General features: G+C 48.4%; 1 protein-coding gene across 1 annotated transcript in view; it reads left to right on the plus strand.

The window, feature by feature from the left end:
- Positions 1-20,712, plus strand: part of LOC136633685 (syntaxin-binding protein 4-like) — a 69,919-nt gene that overhangs the window by 41,693 nt on the left and 7,514 nt on the right. The window contains 7 exon segments of the mRNA XM_066609459.1: positions 1,118-1,190; positions 5,731-5,828; positions 8,409-8,505; positions 10,367-10,494; positions 12,776-12,868; positions 16,733-16,798; positions 18,695-18,883. Of these exon segments, the coding sequence (XP_066465556.1) occupies positions 1,118-1,190; positions 5,731-5,828; positions 8,409-8,505; positions 10,367-10,494; positions 12,776-12,868; positions 16,733-16,798; positions 18,695-18,883 (744 nt within the window).

Below are 20,712 nucleotides of genomic sequence, written 5' to 3' on the forward strand. Positions count from 1 at the left end.
GAGGAAAGGCTACGGTGTTTGGGCCTCTTTGGCCTAGAAAAGAGACGCCTGAGGAGGGACATGATTGAGACATACAAAATTATACAAGGGAAGGATAAAGTGGATAGAAAGATGCTCTTTACATTCTCACATAACGCCAGAACCATGGGGACATCCACTAAAATTTGTTGAGAGGGTTAGGACAGACAAAAGAAAATATTTCTTTACTCAGCGTGTGGTTGGTCTGTGGAACTCCTTGCCGCAGGATGTGGTGACGGCAGCTGACCTGGATGCCTTTAAAATGGGATTGGACAAGTTTCTGGAGGAAAAATCCATTACTGGTTACAAGCCATGATGTGTATGTGCAATCTCCTGATTTTAGAAATGGGCCATGTCAGAATGCCAATGCAAGGGAGGGCACCAGGATGCAGGTCTCTTGTTATCAGGTGTGCTCCCTGGGCATTTGGTGGGCCGCTGTGAGATACAGGAAGCTGGACTAGATGGGCCTATGGCCTGATCCAGTGGGGTTGTTCTTATGCACCTTTTAAAGTGGTGTCCTCTTATACTTTAGCAGCAGGAGAGCAGCTGTCCCTTTTCACCCCAGCACGGCATCTTTTCAAGTGGCTGTTTCTGTGTCTCTTCTGCATCTTTTTTTAGATTGTGAGCCTTTTGTGGACAGGGAACCATTGATTGATTGATTGATTTGGCTATGCAAAATGGATGAAAAGCAGCACATTAGTAATCTTCATCTTAATAATAATAAATTAATTATTTAAATTTATCACATTTTTATACTGCCCTACCTCCAAAGAGCTTAGGGAGGTGTACACAGCTGCTTCCCTCCTTTTTTCTTCACAACAACCTTGTGAGGTAGGTGAGGCTGATAGAAAGTGACTGGCCCAAGGTCACCCAGGAAGCTTCATGGCTGAGGGGGGATTTGAACCTGGGTCTTCCAGGTCTGAGTCCACCTCCCAAACCACTACACCACCCTGGCTCTCATCATATTGTATGTATATATCATATTGTATATATATTTTGCATTATTATTAACTAGTAAATCCCTGTTTCAGTCTTTGCTCTACGTTTGGCTCACAGCTACTCCCCAGCTATGCTTCTTCTGCTGCATTTTCTTTTCCAGAGCAGGCATGACAGCCCCTTTCCTGTGCCTTCTCCATCACCAGACATCTGCCCACCAGAACTCACCATTTCTGGTAAGGGGATTTTCTCATTTTGCATTTGGGTGCGTGGGCAGAACCGCACCGAGTAACCCAGTCCATGAGTCCTTGCTCTTAGACCTAATTTCAATGTGTAGAAAAGCCATATAATTGCAGCTTTTTTCTGGAGGTGGGCAACTGCGTGTTCAGACTGCTCCCCCACAGAATGTCTCCCTGTGTCCAGTCCTGAATGGGGCACCTGCCACCCTAGGGGTGTCAGGCTTGATGGAATCCACCAGAGGTCACAGCTGTCAGGCAAAGGGGTGACTCCCCTTTACAGGTCCAGAGTGATATGCCTCAGGTAGGCTATGGAGGAAGGCTATAATTTCACCCTTATCCTTCTCTCGGCTCGTGGCTTCTTGTAGGCTCAAAGGCCAGCAAGTTACCTTGCCAGACAACCTGCTTATTACCACTGACCTTCATCCCTGGCTAGCTCCTGCCTTATAAAAGTTTTGCTGGCCCCCTCTGGACCTGCTCCTCCTTTCCTCCCTGGTGTGACAAGATCTGTCACGGGATCCTACCCCGCTTCTCCCCCTTGCTCCCTTGGTGCCTCTATTCCTCCTTGTACTCTGCCCACATCACTTCGGTCTCCCAAAGCCTCGGCCTCAGCCATGGCTGTTTCGCTGTGCTCAACCTCTCTGGGCTGTGGGTCCTGTTGCAGGCACTCTGCGGGCTTGTCAGAGGGGCTGCCAGCCAGGAAGGGAATTGCTGCCCTGTGGGACGCCTCCGACAAGATGGGTGTCCAGCCAGTACTCGGACATCCTGCATGCAGAAATCTACAGGGAAATCTACATGATTGGCACAAAAAGACTAGACTGAGGGCCAAACTCAATGTTAAAAGGGAAACATGGGGTTCCTCAGAATGCTAGATGCAGAAGGTGGGAAATGTGAATTTGCAGTGGAGAACCAGTGGGTGAGACGGAGCAGGCACAAAAAGGGAGTAACACTCCACAATTGTCTCTGGATTGTTTTAATTTTTTTTCCTCATGCTCATAAACAGATAGTGAGTCAGCCTGGGGAAAAAACAGTCTTGGGTAGGAGATATGTAGGAAGAGTTAAGTACCACCTCTCCTCTTGCTTCACTAGTTCCTCCTGAAAAGTGCCTTTCCCTCTTTCCATTACCTCTGCAGATATGGGGTTGAGGGACGTGTCCGGTTTGCTAATATCATACCTATTTTAGCCTTTAAACCCTTCTATAGGACATGCAAGCTTTCCACAGGTGGGAATTTTTATCACATGGAGGAAAATCCCCTCCCCCAAGGATCTCTTGTCTGTAGTCTGAAGTGGTGCAGTCCAAGAAGGGCTATACTGTGTACTTTTCTTGCACACTGGAATTTGTGCTTGAAAGCCAATTTGACATGGGAAATTATTTAGGTTCAATACCCATCATGAATGTACTATCTCCTGTTCTGATTTTCTTGGAAAAAACATGTTATTTTTCACATTTGTGTCCTATCCTTTGTCCAAATTACCCCATTTTGTCCACACAATGTACCTGCAAGGATATAGAGTCAGTGGCATCATTAGGCTTTGCGTCACCCGGTGCGGGAGGCCAGCGCGTCACCCCCATGATGGACCTCCTTCTGTGAGTGGGCGGTGCCTCTAGCGTTGTGTGCATTTGTGAGGCTCGCGCACAGGCACAATGCTAGATCTAATTGCAGCCGAGTTCGGAAGGGAAGGGACTTGGCTGCAGGTTTGAGGCTGTGGTGTTGCACGCTTGGTAAGCGCGCAGGGGGCTGGAGCATGTGACGCATCACCCCCCCTCAATGTGTCACCTGGTGCGGCCAACACACACCCCCCGCACCCCCTAGCGACGCCAGTGTTTAGAGTGTACTTGTAAGGCTGAAACTGGCTCAAGATCAGTGAGCTTCATGGCTAGGTAGAGATTTGACTTGCTCCCGAATCCTGTGGAGCAAGTAGGCATGTTTATATTGTGAGGGGGCTGGGAGAATTTTGGATGGCATGATCCAGGTCATTGGATATACTTCGCCAACAAATCCCTCCAGAAGTACTTCTTTATTTGCATGAATTCTATCTGAAGTCCTAGCAGTGAGTAGGTGCTTATGAAGTCAGGTGCCAGTGAGCTAAATCTCCTTATAGCTTTTGTTTGGCAGGTGTCAACATCAACCTATGCCAGGCTCTCTGTGTGGTGGAAAGTATTGTGGAGGTAACTGGTAAAGGGGTAACTGGTAAAGTAACGAGATACAAGACTGCTTGGACTTCAGGTCACTGATTCAGTTACAGGTTGGGAGTAATAACCAGTTGCTCCAGTCCAAAAGTTGTTGCCAGTAGGCAGTGGGGCAATGGGCTGCCTACATGGCACTTTGAGGCACCCCGCAAAACTTACTGTTGCGACCCCTTGCTGTGCTACTGGTTCTTGCTTGTCCTTTGTGAATTAAATCAAAGTTCACAGCAGGGCCCTGGCCAATGATGTAAGTGCCCAATTCCGTCCAACATTCCAGCGTCAATGCAGTTGCAGTGCAGTCTGAACAACTCCTAGAGGGGTACCTGCTGCCCTTTCTTCCTGCGACTGAAGTCTGAGAAGGCCATGGCAAGTTCAAGTCAAGGTTATTCTGAGCAATAGATATGCCCTAAGAAGTGCCCAACTCTGCATTGGTACAGTTGCAGACAGAAGGGCGATCAGGACCTACAAGAGAGACACTGGTGATTCCAGCTGACCTTTAGATTCACCTGGGAAAGCTGTGTTCTGAGTTAACGAGCAGAAGGTGGCATTAATCCTGATTAACAAGGAGTCAGAAGGGAGCTGCTGCTCTGTCCTTGAACCTGCCTGGCAGAATGGTGGGTGCCAAATCCTACTTGCCCGTCGGTTCCTCCAGGCCACGTACAAAGCTGCTGCGCTTGGCCAGATGGACAGAGCTTGGGATTTTGATGGATTACGCTTGTAATGGCAGCATCTCTGCTGGCTCTTCTGATCTTTCCACAAAACCTTCTCCTCACCTGAAAGGAGTGGGAGGTGTGCTTTGGAAACTACCATCAAGGTGACCTTCAGCTGGGTCTACACAACTTATGAACCATCAAACAGCTTTACAAAGACCATAAGAAGAGCCCTCTGGATCAGGCCAACTAATCCAGCATCCTGTTTCCCATAGTGGCCTTTCAGTTCCTCCTGGGAAGTCCACAAGCAAGAAGGCCAATACCCATCTTTTGGCCTTGCTCCCCTGCAATTTGTATTCAGAGGTAGAATATCGCCAGCATGAGGTGATAGCCAATGATAGACGTGCCCTCCATGAATGTGTCTGATACCCTTTTAAAGCCATCTAAGCTAGTGGCCATCACTATGTCTTGTAGCTGTGAATTCTACATCTCAAGGATGCACTCACTGTGTGAAAAAGTCCTTCCTTCTATCCATCCCAATTGTCCAATCAGTTTCATTGGATGACCATTGCTTTCAATGCTGTGAGTGAAAGAGAAAAAAGTCTCTCTATCTTCACCATCCATAATAACTTGATAGGCCTCGGTCATGTCCCTCCCTCCTTTGTTGCCATTTTGCGAACTAAAAAAGCCCCCAAAGTTGCAACCTTTCCTCATAAGCAAGGTGCTCCAGCTTCCTTATTCTTGGGGTTGTTCTATTCTACAATCTTGCTGTGCTGCCGTGAATGACTGGCCATTGTGAGCTGGGTTTGATTGGTGGGTCACAACTTGTGCATGTGCTCTTTCACTTCCCAAATGACTTTTGCTGTGCAGAGACCTAGTGCTCACTGTGCTGGTAGACAACAGGTAGGGGCCCACTTCCTGGAATTTTTACCCATTCCCTGCACATAGGAAACTAGCATGTCAAGGAACAAGGGTTCTAGCCTAGCATTGTCCTTGATATGCTCCCTTTCTAAGAGAATATTATAGTATGGAGGCACATTGTCCTATGAAGCCTCTGCTGCAGCCCAAGCACAGGTTTGTCCCTTTGGTAAGAACTAAGGCTGCAACCCTATAATTCCAGCGTTAGGAATTACAGTTTGATGTGATTGTGTTTAAGCAGGACTGTATAATTTGTGACCTCTTCTGGTGAAAATGCCTGATTTTTTCCCCACTTTTGCTTACTTTGTCCTATTTTTGGACCCTTCCTACTTCTATCCTAAGGCCACTGACATGGAATGTTTCCCAGAATCCCATTTGAAATTAGCACCAGGGCTTTAATTCTGCCCCATTGAGGCAAGGGTGTGTGAACAGGGCTATGGAGGTGTTTCTCAAGGTTTGTCCTCTGCTGAACTACTTCACATGATCCACCTATTTAAAGTACCATCCAAAGTAACTGGCAATGACATCATCATCAGTTACTGCTGGGTTGGGAGGCCAAATGTGATGTGAGAAACACCTGTAAGAGGATGGTGGGAGGGCTTTTTTCATCATGGAGTTCTGCCCGCCAAGCCTCCTTCTGTTGTTTTTTTGTCATGTTCCTTGTCTCACTGCTGGGCGTTAAGAGTCCAGGGGTCCTGCGAGTACCACCAGACATCACCTCAAGTACTACTGGAAGACCCCTTTGAGTTCCCATTTTTGTTAATGATTGCTTATTGCCTTACAGCTCCCACTTCCCCTTCAAACCAGCGAGCCACTTCCACCAGCAAATCCAAAGTAGCCCTGGATCCCCACATTCGTCTCAAGGATGGCAAACTTGAACTGGTGAGCTACTGGCAAGCATTTTCACTGATAACCAAAGGTTAATGACAGAGGGATGAATTGCTCACAGACTCTGTGTTTAACACTGGAAGCCAGGCAGCCCAAAGGCAGAGGCAAAAAGGAGCACAGTTTAGAACAGGGGTCCTGCTTCCACAAAGGGATCAGACATAGGTTCCTCATGCATGTGCATTGATATGCATGTGCAAACCTCCTGATTAAGCCTTACAGCTCAGAAAAAAGGGATGGGCATGCCCAGACAGAGAATGATGCTCAAAGGAAGCTTCTGCCCTTAAGAAGCCTTAAAGTGATAGAAATATAAACTTGAATTCTTTTTTAGGACCACCACAGGCTGGGTGGATATATCTTTTGGGGACTATGGGCTGGATGATTTCAGGTAGTGGCAGACTCATTCTGAAAGGGCCCAGCCACTTACAGTTTTCATAAGAATGAGTATTGAAAATAAATAAAATGATCTGCTGCTACTAATAAGAACATCAGAAGAGCACTGCTGGATCAGGCCAAAGGCCCATCTAGTTCAGCTACCTGTATCTCACAGTGGCCCACCAATGCCTCTAGGAGCATACAAGACCACAAGAGACCTGCAACCTGATGCCAGTCCCTTGCACCTGGCATTCTGAAGTAGCCTATTTCTAAAACCAGGAGGTTGCACCTACCCATCATGGTTTGTAACTTGCAATAGAGTCTGCCTCCAGAAATCTGTCTGATCCCCTTTTAAAGGCACCTAGGCCAGACACCATCACCGCATTGTGAGGCATGGAGTTGCACAGACTAATTACATGATGGGTAAAGAAATATTTTCTTTTGTTTATTCTAACTCTCCCAGCAGTCAATTTTAGTGGATGTCCCCTGGCACTGGGGTTGTGTGAGAGGGAAAAGAACATCCCTCTATCCATCCTCTGCATAATTTTGTATTGGGTAACTAGAACGTCTGAACACCTAACCAAAATGGCCACTGCAAGGATGTGATTGCATGGAAGAGCTGCTGCCCCCAGCCATTGGCCAGGAAAGGAGCAACTGCAAGGAGCTTGCTTTGTCCTTCCCTCCCTGCCAGAGCTGCCCTGGGACTGCAGAAGTGAAAGAAAGCACTGGCCTCTTCCCCCAGCCAGAGGAACAAGGCCTGCTGGATTTCCTCTTAATAATCAGAATGCCAGATGCAAGGGAGGGCACCAGGATGCATGTATCTTGTTAACCGGTGTGCTCCCTGGGGCATTTGGTGGGCCGCTGTGAGATACAGGAAGCTGGATTAGATGGGCCTATGGCCTGATCCAGTGGGGCTGTTCTTATGTTCTTAAACTACAATTCCCAGGAGGCCTTGCAGGTCGTCTGGTGTGCTCCCTGGGCATTTGGTGGGCTGCTGTGAGATACAGGAAGCTGGACTAGATGGGCCTATGGCCTGATCCAGTGGGGCTGTTCTTATGTTCTTAACTACAATTCCCAGGAAGCCTTGCAGGTCTCTTGTTATCAGGTGTGCTCCCTGGGGCATTTGGTGGGCCGCTGTGAGATACAGGAAGCTGGATTAGATGGGCCTATGGCCTGATCCAGTGGGGCTGTTCTTATGTTCTTAAACTACAATTCCCAGGAGGCCTTGCAGGTCTCTTGTTGTCTGGTGTGCTCCCTGAGGCATTTGGTGGGCTGCTGTGAGATACAGGAAGCTGGACTAGATGGGCCTATGGCCTGATCCAGCAGGGCTGTTCTTATGTTCTTAACTACAATTCCCAGGAAGCCTTGCAGGTCTCTTGTTATCAGGTGTGCTCCCTGGGGCATTTGGTGGGCCGCTGTGAGATACAGGAAGCTGGATTAGATGGGCCTATGGCCTGATCCAGTGGGGCTGTTCTTATGTTCTTAAACTACAATTCCCAGGAGGCCTTGCAGGTCGTCTGGTGTGCTCCCTGGGCATTTGGTGGGCTGCTGTGAGATACAGGAAGCTGGACTAGATGGGCCTATGGCCTGATCCTGTGGGGCTGTTCTTATGTTCTTAACTACAATTCCCAGGAAGCCTTGCAGGTCTCTTGTTATCAGGTGTGCTCCCTGGGGCATTTGGTGGGCCGCTATGAGATACAGGAAGCTGGATTAGATGGGCCTATGGCCTGATCCAGTGGGGCTGTTCTTATGTTCTTAAACTACAATTCCCAGGAGGCCTTGCAGGTCATCTGGTGTGCTCCCTGGGCATTTGGTGGGCTGCTGTGAGATACAGGAAGCTGGACTAGATGGGCCTATGGCCTGATCCAGTGGGGCTGTTCTTATGTTCTAAACTACAATTCCCAGGAAGCCTTGCAGGTCTCTTGTTATCAGGTGTGCTCCCTGGGGCATTTGGTGGGCCGCTGTGAGATACAGGAAGCTGGACTAGATGGGCCTATGGCCTGATCCAGTGGGGCTGTTCTTATGTTCCCCCTCCCCATTTTGAACCTGCTGTGAGAATCTTTGGGGATCACTTGACTGAAATCTGTCCTTGAGTTTACAAAATAGCAGAATGTATATATGATATCCATATCCTCTGTTTTTATTGACTTTTCTCCCACTCCTCCCTGTGTCAATGGCATGGCTTCTTGCAACTGCGCAAAGATGCTACAATATCTAGGTCTTGATGTGAGCGAGGAGAAGAAGAGGCAGCTACGGCAGAGTTTGACAACAGATTCGCAGGGAACAGTGGCCTATGGAGGTGAGATAAAGGGTGCTTATTTAGGTTTGTACACTGCTGGGGAGGAAGAGACTCCCAGGAGCACATTAGATGGAATTAACTGGAGGTGATGGTGAGCAGGACACACAGCAGTCTTCTAGAGCATTAGTTAGTTAGGGCATCTTGCTACCAATGTGAATGTCCACATGCCTCCAGGAAAGCTACAAACAGGGCTTGAAGGCAGTTGCCACCTCCCACTCTTCTTTCCTAGCAAGTCATGTTCAGTGCCACACTGCCTCTAAACGTGGAGGTTCCATCATCCTTTGAGAGGAAGGCCTGCTGTTTAGGAGTAATGCACCTGCTTTGCCCACAGAAAGGTCCAGGTTTTTGATCCCCAGCATCTTGACCCCCATCCAGAATCCTGGAGAGCCTGCTACCAGTCAGTGTTGGCAACAGTGAGCTAGAGAGTGGGGCTTTTTTACTTCAGAAGTAGGACAACGATTGGGGGACTTCGCAGAGGTCTAGGGCACAATCCTAACCAGGTCTACTCAGAAGTAAGTCCTATTTTGTTCAGTGGGGCTTACTCTCAGGAAAGTGTGGTTAGGATTGCAGCCTTAGAAAAATATGTGTAGTTCTCACACGGGGATAATCTTCCTCTTACAATATTGGAACTGCTGGACATCATCCAATGAAGTTGGGGTGGACAAAAAGAAGTAAGTTTTCACACACACCTTCATTAACTTATGGAACTCCCTTCCACAAGGTGCAGTGGTGGTCACTGGCTTGGATGTTCTTAAAAGGGGATTAGACTATTGCAGTGGCAGGGCAGGACTATTGCAGTGGTAGGGGGCTGCTCCAGTCCTGTTCCGATCACTCTCCTTCCAAAAGAACAATTGGAGCAGAATCACACCCTTCCTTACCACCACCACCTCCTCTGCTGCCCAGGCTCTAAATAGGGTGGATGGGAGGGTGCTTGGAGGGCTTCCTCTTCTACTCCTGCCCAGCCTGTTTTGAAGGAATTGTGGGCACTGAAGAAGAGGAAGAGGTGGTGATGATAGTAAAATTGAGGGTTTGGAGTGGAAGTGGGGAGGACGGAAAAAGTGGGGGCTGCTTCAGGCACCAGTTCAACTTGAGCTGCACATGTTAAGGTGCTGGCACCTGATCAGAGGAAGTTCTGGTTTAAACCCCCACCACCACTGCACACACATTCCTAGCATCTTACTCTAATTGCACAGAAAGCTCACTGTCTGCACTGGTCTCCTGAGTGTTATCTTAGTACACTTGAAGCCCAATCCTATGCAGGTATATTCAGGTGTAAATCCCATTATAGTCAATGGGTCTTATTATTCCCAGGGAAGTCTGAGTAGGAATGCCTAGGCTGAATAGGACAGCCTTCTGCAGCTGCTCAGAAATCCACAGGCAGGTAAAGGGGAACGTTCTCTGCATTTGTTGAAACAACACCCAGTGCACCACTAAACAAGTAGTTACGTGAAGTGCACTGTGATAAATGCCCACTTTTGAACAGCCAAGTTCACCCAAGTCTGCCGTAGCCGAGGTTGCAAGTACCAGTGGGCTAAAGTGTAGACACACAGCAGGCTGCCTGCCCTTTTTGCCAAAGACTTTTGGATTCTCTGGACTGGCCTTTAGTAAAGCAAACTAAGAGGGAACACAGTTTTGTTCTCAGCAGTAGTTGATGGGCAGGGGGTGCTGCCCCCTGAAGGTTGATTGTATAAATACAATAGTCTCCATAGGGTCGGCTTTAGTCTGAAGTGGCTGCGGTTATTGCATTGGAAGCAGCCCCTTGTGGTTTCCAAAGCAGAGCTGCACGGAGAAGTCTCATTCATCTTAAGTTCACATGTCTTTTGTTTGCTTGTTTGTTTGATTCCTTCCTGTTCTGCAACAGATTTCCTCCAAGCACTCAGGGATCTGCTGCCGGAGGAGCTGGAGGAGGCTGGTCTCGATTCCAATTCCATCCTCTTCACTCAGCATGAAGTGGCAACCTTGCTGGACACCTCTGCTTTCCATTCTCTGGTCAGCCTGGGAAATTTCTTGTTCTTTTCCCACTCCACTGGGTGGGGGTCAAGCTTGCCATCCAAACCTGATGCATTTGCTTAGCAATGAACTGACTATCCAATCCTTAATCAAAATAAAACACCACTCATCCCAGCTTCAGCAAGAGAGATTTGCTTGCAGATGCATGGCAATGGTCACCTGAAACAGGTGGATGCATCTTGAGATACAGATAGGAATACTCAGGATACCAATGGGTGCCATGCCTGATGGGGTGGATCTAGTGTTTGTGTTGGGGGGGGCATGAGCACTGTGAACTCATGAGCCCAGGTCCACCAGGAAAGTAATCCAGGGCTCCAGCCTAGACTTGGATCCCAGATCTACCTGCCAGGCAAATCACCTGAACTTGGAGCCCAGATCTACCTGCTAGGTAGACCTGGGCTCCTGGTTGAACTTATGGCCTCTGTAGCCATTTGTTGGGCAGATAGACCTGGATTCCCATCTGGATATTGAGCCCAGATCTACCTACCAGGTAGACCTGGGCTCCCATTCCAACTCAGCTCCATCGACTACCAATGCTTCCCCAGTGAGTGTTCCCTGGCTCCCAACTTTGCTCCCCACTGGTTTGGGGACAGTTTGGGGGGGCATGCACCAATGCTTTCCCCGGATCCACCCATGGTACCTGACTAACTGCATATTGCTGAGTTGCACCGTGCTGCATCGCTTCTGTCCCTTATTGAATGTTCACCAGACCTACAGAGTTGCGTGGCATCTTAAACAAGAATCATTTTTATTTTGGCATGAGCGTTCATGGGGTGGATACATTCAGTGTTACCTTCAAGAGTCGTTATTGCAGAATATTTATACTGTACACCACTTTTCAGCAAAAAATGTTCTTAAAGTAGTTTTGCATTACAAAAGGGAGGAGGAGATTGTGTCTATGTCCCAGAAGAACTCAGAGTTAGAAGGCAGATAGATGTAATATTTGTAACCCACTCACCCCCACCCCCCAGAAGAGGATCAGTGCTTAAATTGGACCATTCACAAGAGCAGTAATAGGTGACCAGCATCTTCCTAAGCTTTGCAATACTTGATGTTGTGAATGGTCACTGTAGCCCTCCTTTCTCCACCTCTCCCCATGGGGCAACTCCACATCACAGGGGCTAGTGAATCTGCAGTGCAGCCTTGAGGTAAGGGAACAAATGTTCCCTTTCCTTGAGGAGGCCTCTGTGATTCCCTCCCCACCATAGGTTGCAGCACACACCCCACTGGCACGACTGCTCCAGCACTGGAAAATTGAATGGGATTGGGCCCTAATCAAGGACCAATTCAGGAATGCAATGGCTAGGTTGATTGTACAGGAAGCAACAATTTAAAATGGTAGAAACAACTTTAAAAGTAAGGTACAAGGAGGGAGAGTTGCAAGGGAAGCAGAACTGAGGCTGAACGGACTTGCTTCCAAGTAGAAGCATACTGGCCACATTGCTGGATCTTTTCTAGAACGTAGCACTTTAAGTGCCAGGAGGAGCCTGAATTTGAATTCACTTCCAGCTAACTGCAGAAAAGCCCTGCCTTGGAGGTGCTGATGGGTCCTAGTGTGGAAGTAAGAAGAAGAAGAAGTAGTAGTAGTAGTAGTAGTAGTAGTAGTAGTAGTAGTAACCTTAATCATGTGTCAATCCATCAAAACAAGCATTACAAACCCTTTAAGGCTTTGCTGTTTTTCTCACAAATTCCATGGCTGCCATCTGTGCTCTCCAATAATTCAAAAATGAATAATTGGGATTTTTAATTCTGGCCTAAACCAGTTCTTTATTTAACCAAATACAGCAAAGATGATAAAAGAAAAAAAAAACTGCTGACAGGCTTCGTGTGTGTCAAAGAATTTGAAGGAAGAGGCTGAATGAATGTTTCCCAGGGCAGAGTAAGAAGGATTTACCCCGCCAAGCTACTCAAGCTGCTTCCTCACCTTGGGGGGATGGCTTATGTCAGTTTCCTAGCGGCTGAGAGATGAGCCATTGTGAAACCACACTAGATAATCTCTAGCTGTCCTGGAGCAACTGCTGCCACTTCGATAACACCGCAGATGAGGGCATATCTTCCTAACACTTTCTGGGCCTAAATCCCTACAAGACACAAACTTCTCTGGCTGGATTAGTTATTTGAATTGTAACACCATTTTATGAGGCTATTACGGCTAATTATCATTTGCGGGGCGGGGGAGCGCACACTGAGCAAGATACACATATCATAATTGTGCATGACTCACTTACCATCTCTTTTTGGTGCACAATCCTTATTCCAGACTTTCGACTCGGTGAGTTGCAATGACAGCGAAGACTTGGAGCAGCTGCAGCTGGAAATGACAGACTTGAGGCAGGAAGTCCGAAGGTTAAAGGTGAGGGTCTGTGGTCCAGGCTGGTTTCATTCCAAGCATGTGATCTGCCAAGGCTGCGAAAAGCAACCTGGTTGGCTGCTATCTGAAGCCTCGGGATTGATAAGTGCCCGATATTTGGCTCAGAACTGTAGTTCTCCATGTGAATGCTCAAGGCGTGATAAGTGGTTGATCTGATCATGTTCAGAGGCTTGGAAACTGTTTGCTGAAGTTTGCGGTTTTTGTGAATGATCACACCAAGTTGCTTGCGAAGGCACCTGCTGCTGTGGGCACTGCCACCTCCCAGTTCCCCTTCCCCAAAGTAAAGATGGGGAAAGTGACGTGGGCATTGCCAGAGCCCCAGCAGCATCCTTTCCTGATGGAGTCTGGGTCTAGTAGCCCCAGCCCAAGACCCCAGCCACCACCGTCTCCCAGGTGGAAACAATATAAACAGCATCAGTGTCCCACCAGGACTTCTGGGACCTGTAGTCCCAATTCCTGCCAATAAAAAATAAAAAATGATACCACCAGAGTCCTGGAAGTACCCCCTGGCACTGTCTTCCCACCCCCAAAAGTAAGCACTTTACTTTGTAGGGAGGGGACTGGGGAGGTGGGAAGTAGCAGCAATTGTGGGCATTGTATGTTGGAGCCTTTGCAAGCATTTGATTCAACTGCTCACCAAAGGCTGAGCCTTTGTGAACAGGCCTGAGTTTGCCTCTATTCCATTTGCAAGCATTCATACAAGGGTCTTCACTTTTTCAAGCATCCCTGATTGAATGTTCGTAACATCTCTGTTGAATTCTGTAGTCTTTGGAACCACCTTCAGCCACATGACTCTGTCTGTCCTCTGATCTTCAGGGAGGCCCCCTTGGGAGTCCTGTCACCTTCTGAGGATCCATTGGTAGCCTGGGAAATTCCCTACCCTGCAAAAGTACAACTGGTGTCTGCTGTGCTGGTCTTCTGACACCAGCTGACGGTGTTTTTGTTTTGGTAGTCCTTTGCCAACTTGCTTTAATTTTTACCACCTTATACCTGTTTATTTAATGTTATTTCCTACTGCTATTGAGTTTTCATTTTTTTACTGTCATCCTGAATCTGATGAGAAAAGCAGGATATACATTCATTAATAATATAGATATACCCTGCATTAAGAACCACTTTGGACAAATGCAGTCAAGTTCAAAATGATTACTGGGCTGGGGTACCTCCCTTATGAGGAAAGGCTACAGTGTTTGGGCCTCTTCAGTTTAGAAAAGAGGTGCCTGAGGGGGGGACATGATTGAGACATAAAAAATCATGCAGGGGATGGACAGAATGGATAGTGAGACGCTCTTTTTCCTCTCATGTAACACCAGAACCAGGGGACATCCACAAGAGTTGAGTGTTGGGAGAGTTAGGATAGACAAAAGAAAATATTTCTTTACCCAGTGTGTAATTAGTTTGTGGAACTCTTTGCCACAGGAAGTAGTAATGGCATCTTGCCTGGATGCCTTTAAGAGGGGATTGAACAAATTTCTGGAGGAAAAGTTCATTACAGGTTACAAGTCATAGTAGGTATGTGCAAGCTTTTAGAGGCAGGCTGTCAGATGCAGGGGAGGGCACCAGGCCACAGGTTGTGTCTGTTGTCTTGTGTGCTCCCTGGGGCATTTGGTGGGCCACTGTGAGGTACAGGCAGCTGGACTATATGGGCCTTTGGCCTGATCCAGCAGGGCTCTTCTTATGTTCTTAAGTTTACAGGTCTGTGCTGAACAGGGGTTCTTGGACAACTCAGTTGTGATTCTGTTTCCACCTCCCCATAAAAGCTAACCAGCTATGGAGGGACCCAAAACAGGACTGGACCCACAGTACACAAGGAGGGCGAACTTAACCCCTGCCATCCACTTCATGGATGGAAGAAGTGGACGGAAGCTGTTAGTCCTGAGAGTAAAGCTCACATGAGGAGTTTATTTGCATAAAAGAAATGGTGATGTGGTAATCTTTTTGACTTGGATGCCACATTGACAATGTCTGATGATGTCCCCTTGGCAACTGCTTGTCCAGTATTGTGGGATTCTTTTCAGCTTGTGCAGCCTGAGGATGTGGACAGACTCCTTTGGAGTGTGAGGCCGTCTGCCTGCCTGTTTGACCCTTGCCCAGCTTGGCTGATTAGAGCGGCCCTGGGGGGACTGGCTGAGTGGACGGGGAGGGTGGTCGACTCTTCTTTGATGGAGGGGACGTTCCCGCTCGCCTTGAAGCAGGCAGTGGTTCGCCCCCTCCTGAAGAAGCCCTCCCTGGATTCCACTGTGTTGAATAACTATCGGCCAGTCTCCAACATCCCGTTTCTGGGCAAGGTAATTGAGCGGGTGGTGGCGGCCCAACTCCAGAGGGTCTTGGATGAAGCGGATTATCTGGATCCTTTTCAATCTGGTTTCAGGCCGGGCTTTGGGATGGAAACTGCCTTGGTCGCCTTGGTGGATGACCTACGCCGGGGACTGGACAGGGGGAGTGCGTCCCTGTTGGTCCTGCTGGACCTCTCGGTGGCTTTCGATACCATCGACCATGGTATCCTTCTGGGCCGATTGGCCGAGTTGGGAGTTGGAGGCACTGTTTTGCGGTGGTTCCGCTCCTACTTGGAGGGTCGGTCCCAGATGGTGGTGCTGGGGGATGCCTGTTCGACACCCTGGCCCTTGAGGTGCGGGGTGCCACAGGGTTCAATTCTGTCCCCCATGCTATTTAATATCTACATGAAACTGCTGGGAGAGGTCATCTGGGGGTTTGGAGTGAGGTGTCATCAATATGCTGATGACACCCAGCTCTATCTCTCCTTTCCTCCAGACTCCAGGGTGGCGGTTGAGGGCCTGGAGCGCTGTCTGGAAGCAGTGAGGATCTGGATGGGGGCTAACAAGCTGAAATTAAATCCGGATAAGACAGAGGCTCTCCTGGTTCGGAAATCCTCGATGCAGGTGCTGGATTATCGACTTGCTCTGGATGGGGTTGCACTCCCTCTGAAGGAGCAGGTTCGCAGCTTGGGGGTCCACCTGGACTCGCAGCTGCTCCTGGATTCCCAGGTGGCGGCTGTGGCTAGGGGGGCCTTTGCTCAGCTTCGGCTGGTGCGCCAGCTGCGACCGTACTTGGATCGTGCAGACCTGGCCACAGTGATCCATGCCACGGTGACATCGAGGTTAGATTACTGTAACACACTCTATGTGGGGCTGCCCCTGAAGACGGTTCGGAAACTACAATTAGTACAGAATGCGGCGGCCCGTGTGGTCACCGGAGCTAGGCGGTTTGACTCTGTCAGCCCGCTTCTCCGGGGGCTACATTGGCTGCCCATTCGTTTCTGGGCCCAATTCAAGGTGCTGGTTTTGACCTTTAAAGCCCTATACTGCTCTGGGCCAGGATATCTTAGAGACCGCCTACTCCCGTACAATCCGGCTCGTCCTCTCAGGTCATCAGAGAAGGCCTTTTTGGAAGTGCCGCCACCCAAGGAGGTCCGGGGGGCGGCTGCAAGAAATAGGGCCTTCTCGGTAGTGGCACCAACATTATGGAACTCTCTTCCCCTTGACTTGAGAATGGCTCCCTCTCTTGAGAGTTTTCGGCGAGGCCTGAAAACACTGTTGTTTAAACAAGCCTTCTGATTTCTGGCCTTCTTAACTTTCTTATAGATCTTTTAGTTTTACAGGCTTGATTCCTCGGTGATCTGCTCTTTTACTCTTTTAATCTGACTACTGTTTTTATGGCCTCTGTAGTGTGTGTTTTTAAATGTTTTTATTTGCTTGTATTAATGTTTTTAAAAATCTGTTTTTTAATATGTTGTTAGCCGCCCTGGGTCCTGTTAGGGAGAAGGGCGGGATAAAAATAAAGTTTTATTATTATTATTATTATTATTATTATTATTATTTTTCCTAGTCTCTCCTGAAGGAGGTGGAGAGCAACAAGAAGTCCATGGAAGATGAGCTTCAGAGATTGAATCAGGTAAGCAAAGTGGCTTGGTGGTTGATTGAGTCTTGATTTCAGTGGCATGTTTGTGCAAGAAAATAATGTGCATTGCACATTATAAACTGCATTATAATTTGTGCATTGCAGCTTATAAACTGCAGTTCACAATGCAGGACTTCCGTTGGGCAAGGCAAAATGTGCAAGTGCACCAGGGTGTTGCAAGCAATGGAGCAGCTAGAGGAGGTTTTGCAGGGAGTCTCAGCCTCAGGGAGTGCAGGCAGCCCCTCCCCCTTGGAGCCATTCCAGGTAGTGGGAGCAAAACAGAGGCGAAGGGGAGGGGCCGCTTGCATGCTGTGCTGAAGCTCCCTGCAAAACTTAGTGCTTTGCACCCCCTCTAGCTATGCAACTGCTTGCAAGCCCTGAATGTCAACAATTTAGGGCTGAAAAACAGATATGATGCAGGAAATCTGTGATTGGATATTCCAATTTTATTTTATTTTTGTTTTCCAGCAGACATGAGGGACTGGTTTTGATCAGAGCAGTGGCTGAGTTGGGGGAGGGGGGAATAGCTCCTTTTCTCCAAGTCATTTTCTCAAATCTGCATCTTTCCAAAGCTGCCATTAACTCAACCTTGCTTGAAAAAGACCAGAACAATAAAAGCAGGATAAGTTGAGCTCACCATTGTCATGTCACGTCTGTACCACAAGAGGGCAGAGAGAGGTGTGCTGGGTGGCTCTCAAATTCCATATCCCCTCCAACACCGGATAGGAAAAATTTATTTTTATTTTTCACACTTTTATGCCACCCGCAGGGTGGTGTATGTGGTTCCTGCCCTCCTTTTTTGCTCACAACAACCCTGTGGGGTAGGTGACTGGCCCAAGGTCACCCAGGAGGCTTCATGGCTGGACAAGAATTTGAACCTGGATCTTCTAGGTCTAAATCCAGCTCCCAAGTCACTACACCATCCTGGCTCTCAATACTGGTGCTGGGCCTCAGGCACCCAAAGATCTTGAATAGTCCCTGCCCAAAATATAAAAATTGGGGCTGTGCTTTGACAGAGACAAAGACTCGTCAGTCAGGACCAGCAAATCAGGACCAGAACAGAGATATGTTAGCGAATGAGGAGAACAGAGAGGCTGTACAGGATGGGATTGCCTCTTCCTGGAGATTCACCACAGCCAGGTGTGTTGAGATGACTTCAGGAAGCTGTGGAAGACATTTTTATTCCAACCAGTGGCATAGCTAGCTGGGTCAGGGAGCAAACCATCCCAGAGCGTCATGTAATGAGGTGCGCAAGGCCAGCCGAGATGGCAGATCACACCCACCCAGTGGGATTGCTATTGAGCAGGCAGGGGGCAGGCTGCACCAAGGGGGGGGGGGTGATCTGGCTAAAAAATTTTAAATCTTGGTGTTTTAGAATAATACCATCATTTTGTATATCATTTGATGCGTAATTTCATGCAGAATGCAATGAAACAAACCGCATTGAAATATCTCTATTCTATCAAAAGTTATTCTATCAAAAGTCACCTGATGTGGCCCAAATTCCCCCACACCTCCCTAGTGACGCCACTGTCGCCAGGAGTCACCCCAATTGCATTTTTTGTGGCCCAGAATAAGGAAGAATAGCTTGAGATGGGATTGAACAGTATAATTGGAAGTTGTGTGGCACAGGCTGAAATCCTATCCATACTTTCCTGGGAGTAAGTCTCATTGAACACAGTGGGACTTACTTCTGAATTACTTCTTACTTACTTCTGAATAGACATGCTTGGGCTGTAATATACTGGGCTGTAATATATTCTTCTCCACCCCAAGTCCTTGGAATGGGGCAGACTATAAATAAAATACGAGCTCGTAAATCCTGTTGGATGAGCTAGTGGGTTGGTTTTATCATAGTAGTAATGGCTCTTCTCCTCCATCCCATCCCAGAAAGCACTGGGCTTCCTCTCAGAGAACCGGACTCTGCACAGCAAGCTGCAGGTGGCGGAGGTGTCCCAGCGGCAGGCCCACAGCGCTGAGCAAGACTACGAGGAAGTGATTCATTTGCTGGAGGCTGAAATTGCGGAGCTGAAAACTCAGCTGGTGGGAAGGAAAACCAAACAGGTCTCCGAAGCAGAGGTGAGTCTGCTGACACTGAGGGAACATCAGGTTCTGGGGGATGCACAGACAACATGACTAACCCTCCTGCCCCTGGCAAGGGCTTCTGCCTGCATGCTATCCTCTGCTGCCAAAGCATTCCCAAACGGTGCAGGTGAGTGCACCTGTGCCGTCCCTTGTGGGCACTGGTTTTTGTGGAAAGCCTAGGTGGCAAGGGTTGATACTCCCCTCCAAATGCATAGTACGGGGGTCCCTCACAGCAGTAGGCGGCCTTTCTGGTCTTCTTATTCCTGCTGAGTGGGCACCCAGCATGTCCATGTGTGTGGTGCCACCTCTAGCTTGCTGGGGGCTCCAAGGCAATGTGCTGTACTGGAACCCTAATGGCTCCCCCCCACCTGCCTCTTGATGGGGCATTGAGTAGTTCCACTGGTACTGAGGGTTCAGGGAGCAGCCCAGTGAGGTGGGACCTCTGATGGGGGTAGCCCCCACTTACTAAGCTTGGTCCAAAGACCAATAGGAAGCATGACTTTTGTTTGTACTTCATTAGCCACAGAACCAAGTGTTGTTCTACATGGTTGGCTCCTTCACACCAAGTGATGGCTCAGTGGTAGTGCATGCAGAAGGTCCCATGGCCAATCCCTGGCAGTATCTCCTGGCAGAGCTGACCCCTGTCCAATAGCCAGAGAGCTGTTGCCAGTCCCGATCTGTAGGCAATCCTGACCTAGATAGACCAACAGTCTGACTCTGTGGACGGAAGCATTGTATGCTGAGCAGCAGTTTTGTGCTCACTAGAACTAGGCCACTACAACTAGGCCCTTTCTGGTGGAAGGCAAACTGCTTACTTTTGCAGAATGAGGCTTTGACAGATAAAATTGCTGAGGGGGTTAGATGATTATTTTAAGGAGGACTCCAACCAGCAAGCTAAGGCTGCAAACAGTGTGGGACGTGTACAAAGCCAGTATTCAAGGGACAATAATCTGTGCAGCCTCCTGTGTTAAAAAGCCACCAAAGCAGGAAAAGGACCCCAGTGAGCTGCTGGAGTGGCTCTTCTGCAATGCCAGCATCTCATTACTGAATCAGAGGAAGTCCTTGGAAAGTTTAACAGTGCTAAGAAGAAGCCAGATTTGACGGACCTCAGAGCTCAAATGGGAATCTCTTACATTTGTGAAAATGGACATTCTTTGAGTTTGGGGACAAAGCTTCATCATCAGAACCATTCATCATCCTTTCCACCAGTGGTTCCCAATGTTTTTTCACTTGCGTACCTCTTATAAATTGTACCTCTCATATTTGCAAAATATTTGTAATTAATATAGTTGCTGTTATTTTAAATGTGCATATTTCAACTGATCCATATTTGACAATACACAGATTGATGACCGGAAACTAGCAGTTCCTGGGGCTTTCACAACCAGCTGGCTGGCTGCCTTCCTGCCTTGCCAGCCCCGCAAGGCATTCTAATTCAGATCTGCTTTTCCGCCATTATTAAATTGTTTTTCCCGGAAGTGGGAGGGGAGTGGGAGGCGGTTATGCCGGATCCTAGCCCCATTCCTGGGCAGTGCAGTGCAGCTCCAGGCTGCTCCATTCTGCCCACCTCGTCAAGTGCCACCTCGTCAAGTGGTGCAGATCCAAGTAGCCCCATTGGGGCTGCTGCCACTTTACCTGGTGTAAGGGGAAAAGTTCCCCTTTGCCTCGGGCTGAGCTGCAGTCAGCGCCACCCTTGCGCTGGATACAGCGCAGGCCTCTTGGCCTGCCTGTTCCAGTGCAAGTTAGGATCACACTGCCCATCTCTTAGCCATGACACTACATCAGCTTCTAGGTTATGATGATCATAATGGTTGCTTCAAAGT

Source organism: Tiliqua scincoides, chromosome 13 (assembly GCF_035046505.1).
Source record: "Tiliqua scincoides isolate rTilSci1 chromosome 13, rTilSci1.hap2, whole genome shotgun sequence".
In the NCBI taxonomy this organism is placed as follows: Eukaryota; Metazoa; Chordata; class Lepidosauria; order Squamata; family Scincidae; genus Tiliqua; species Tiliqua scincoides.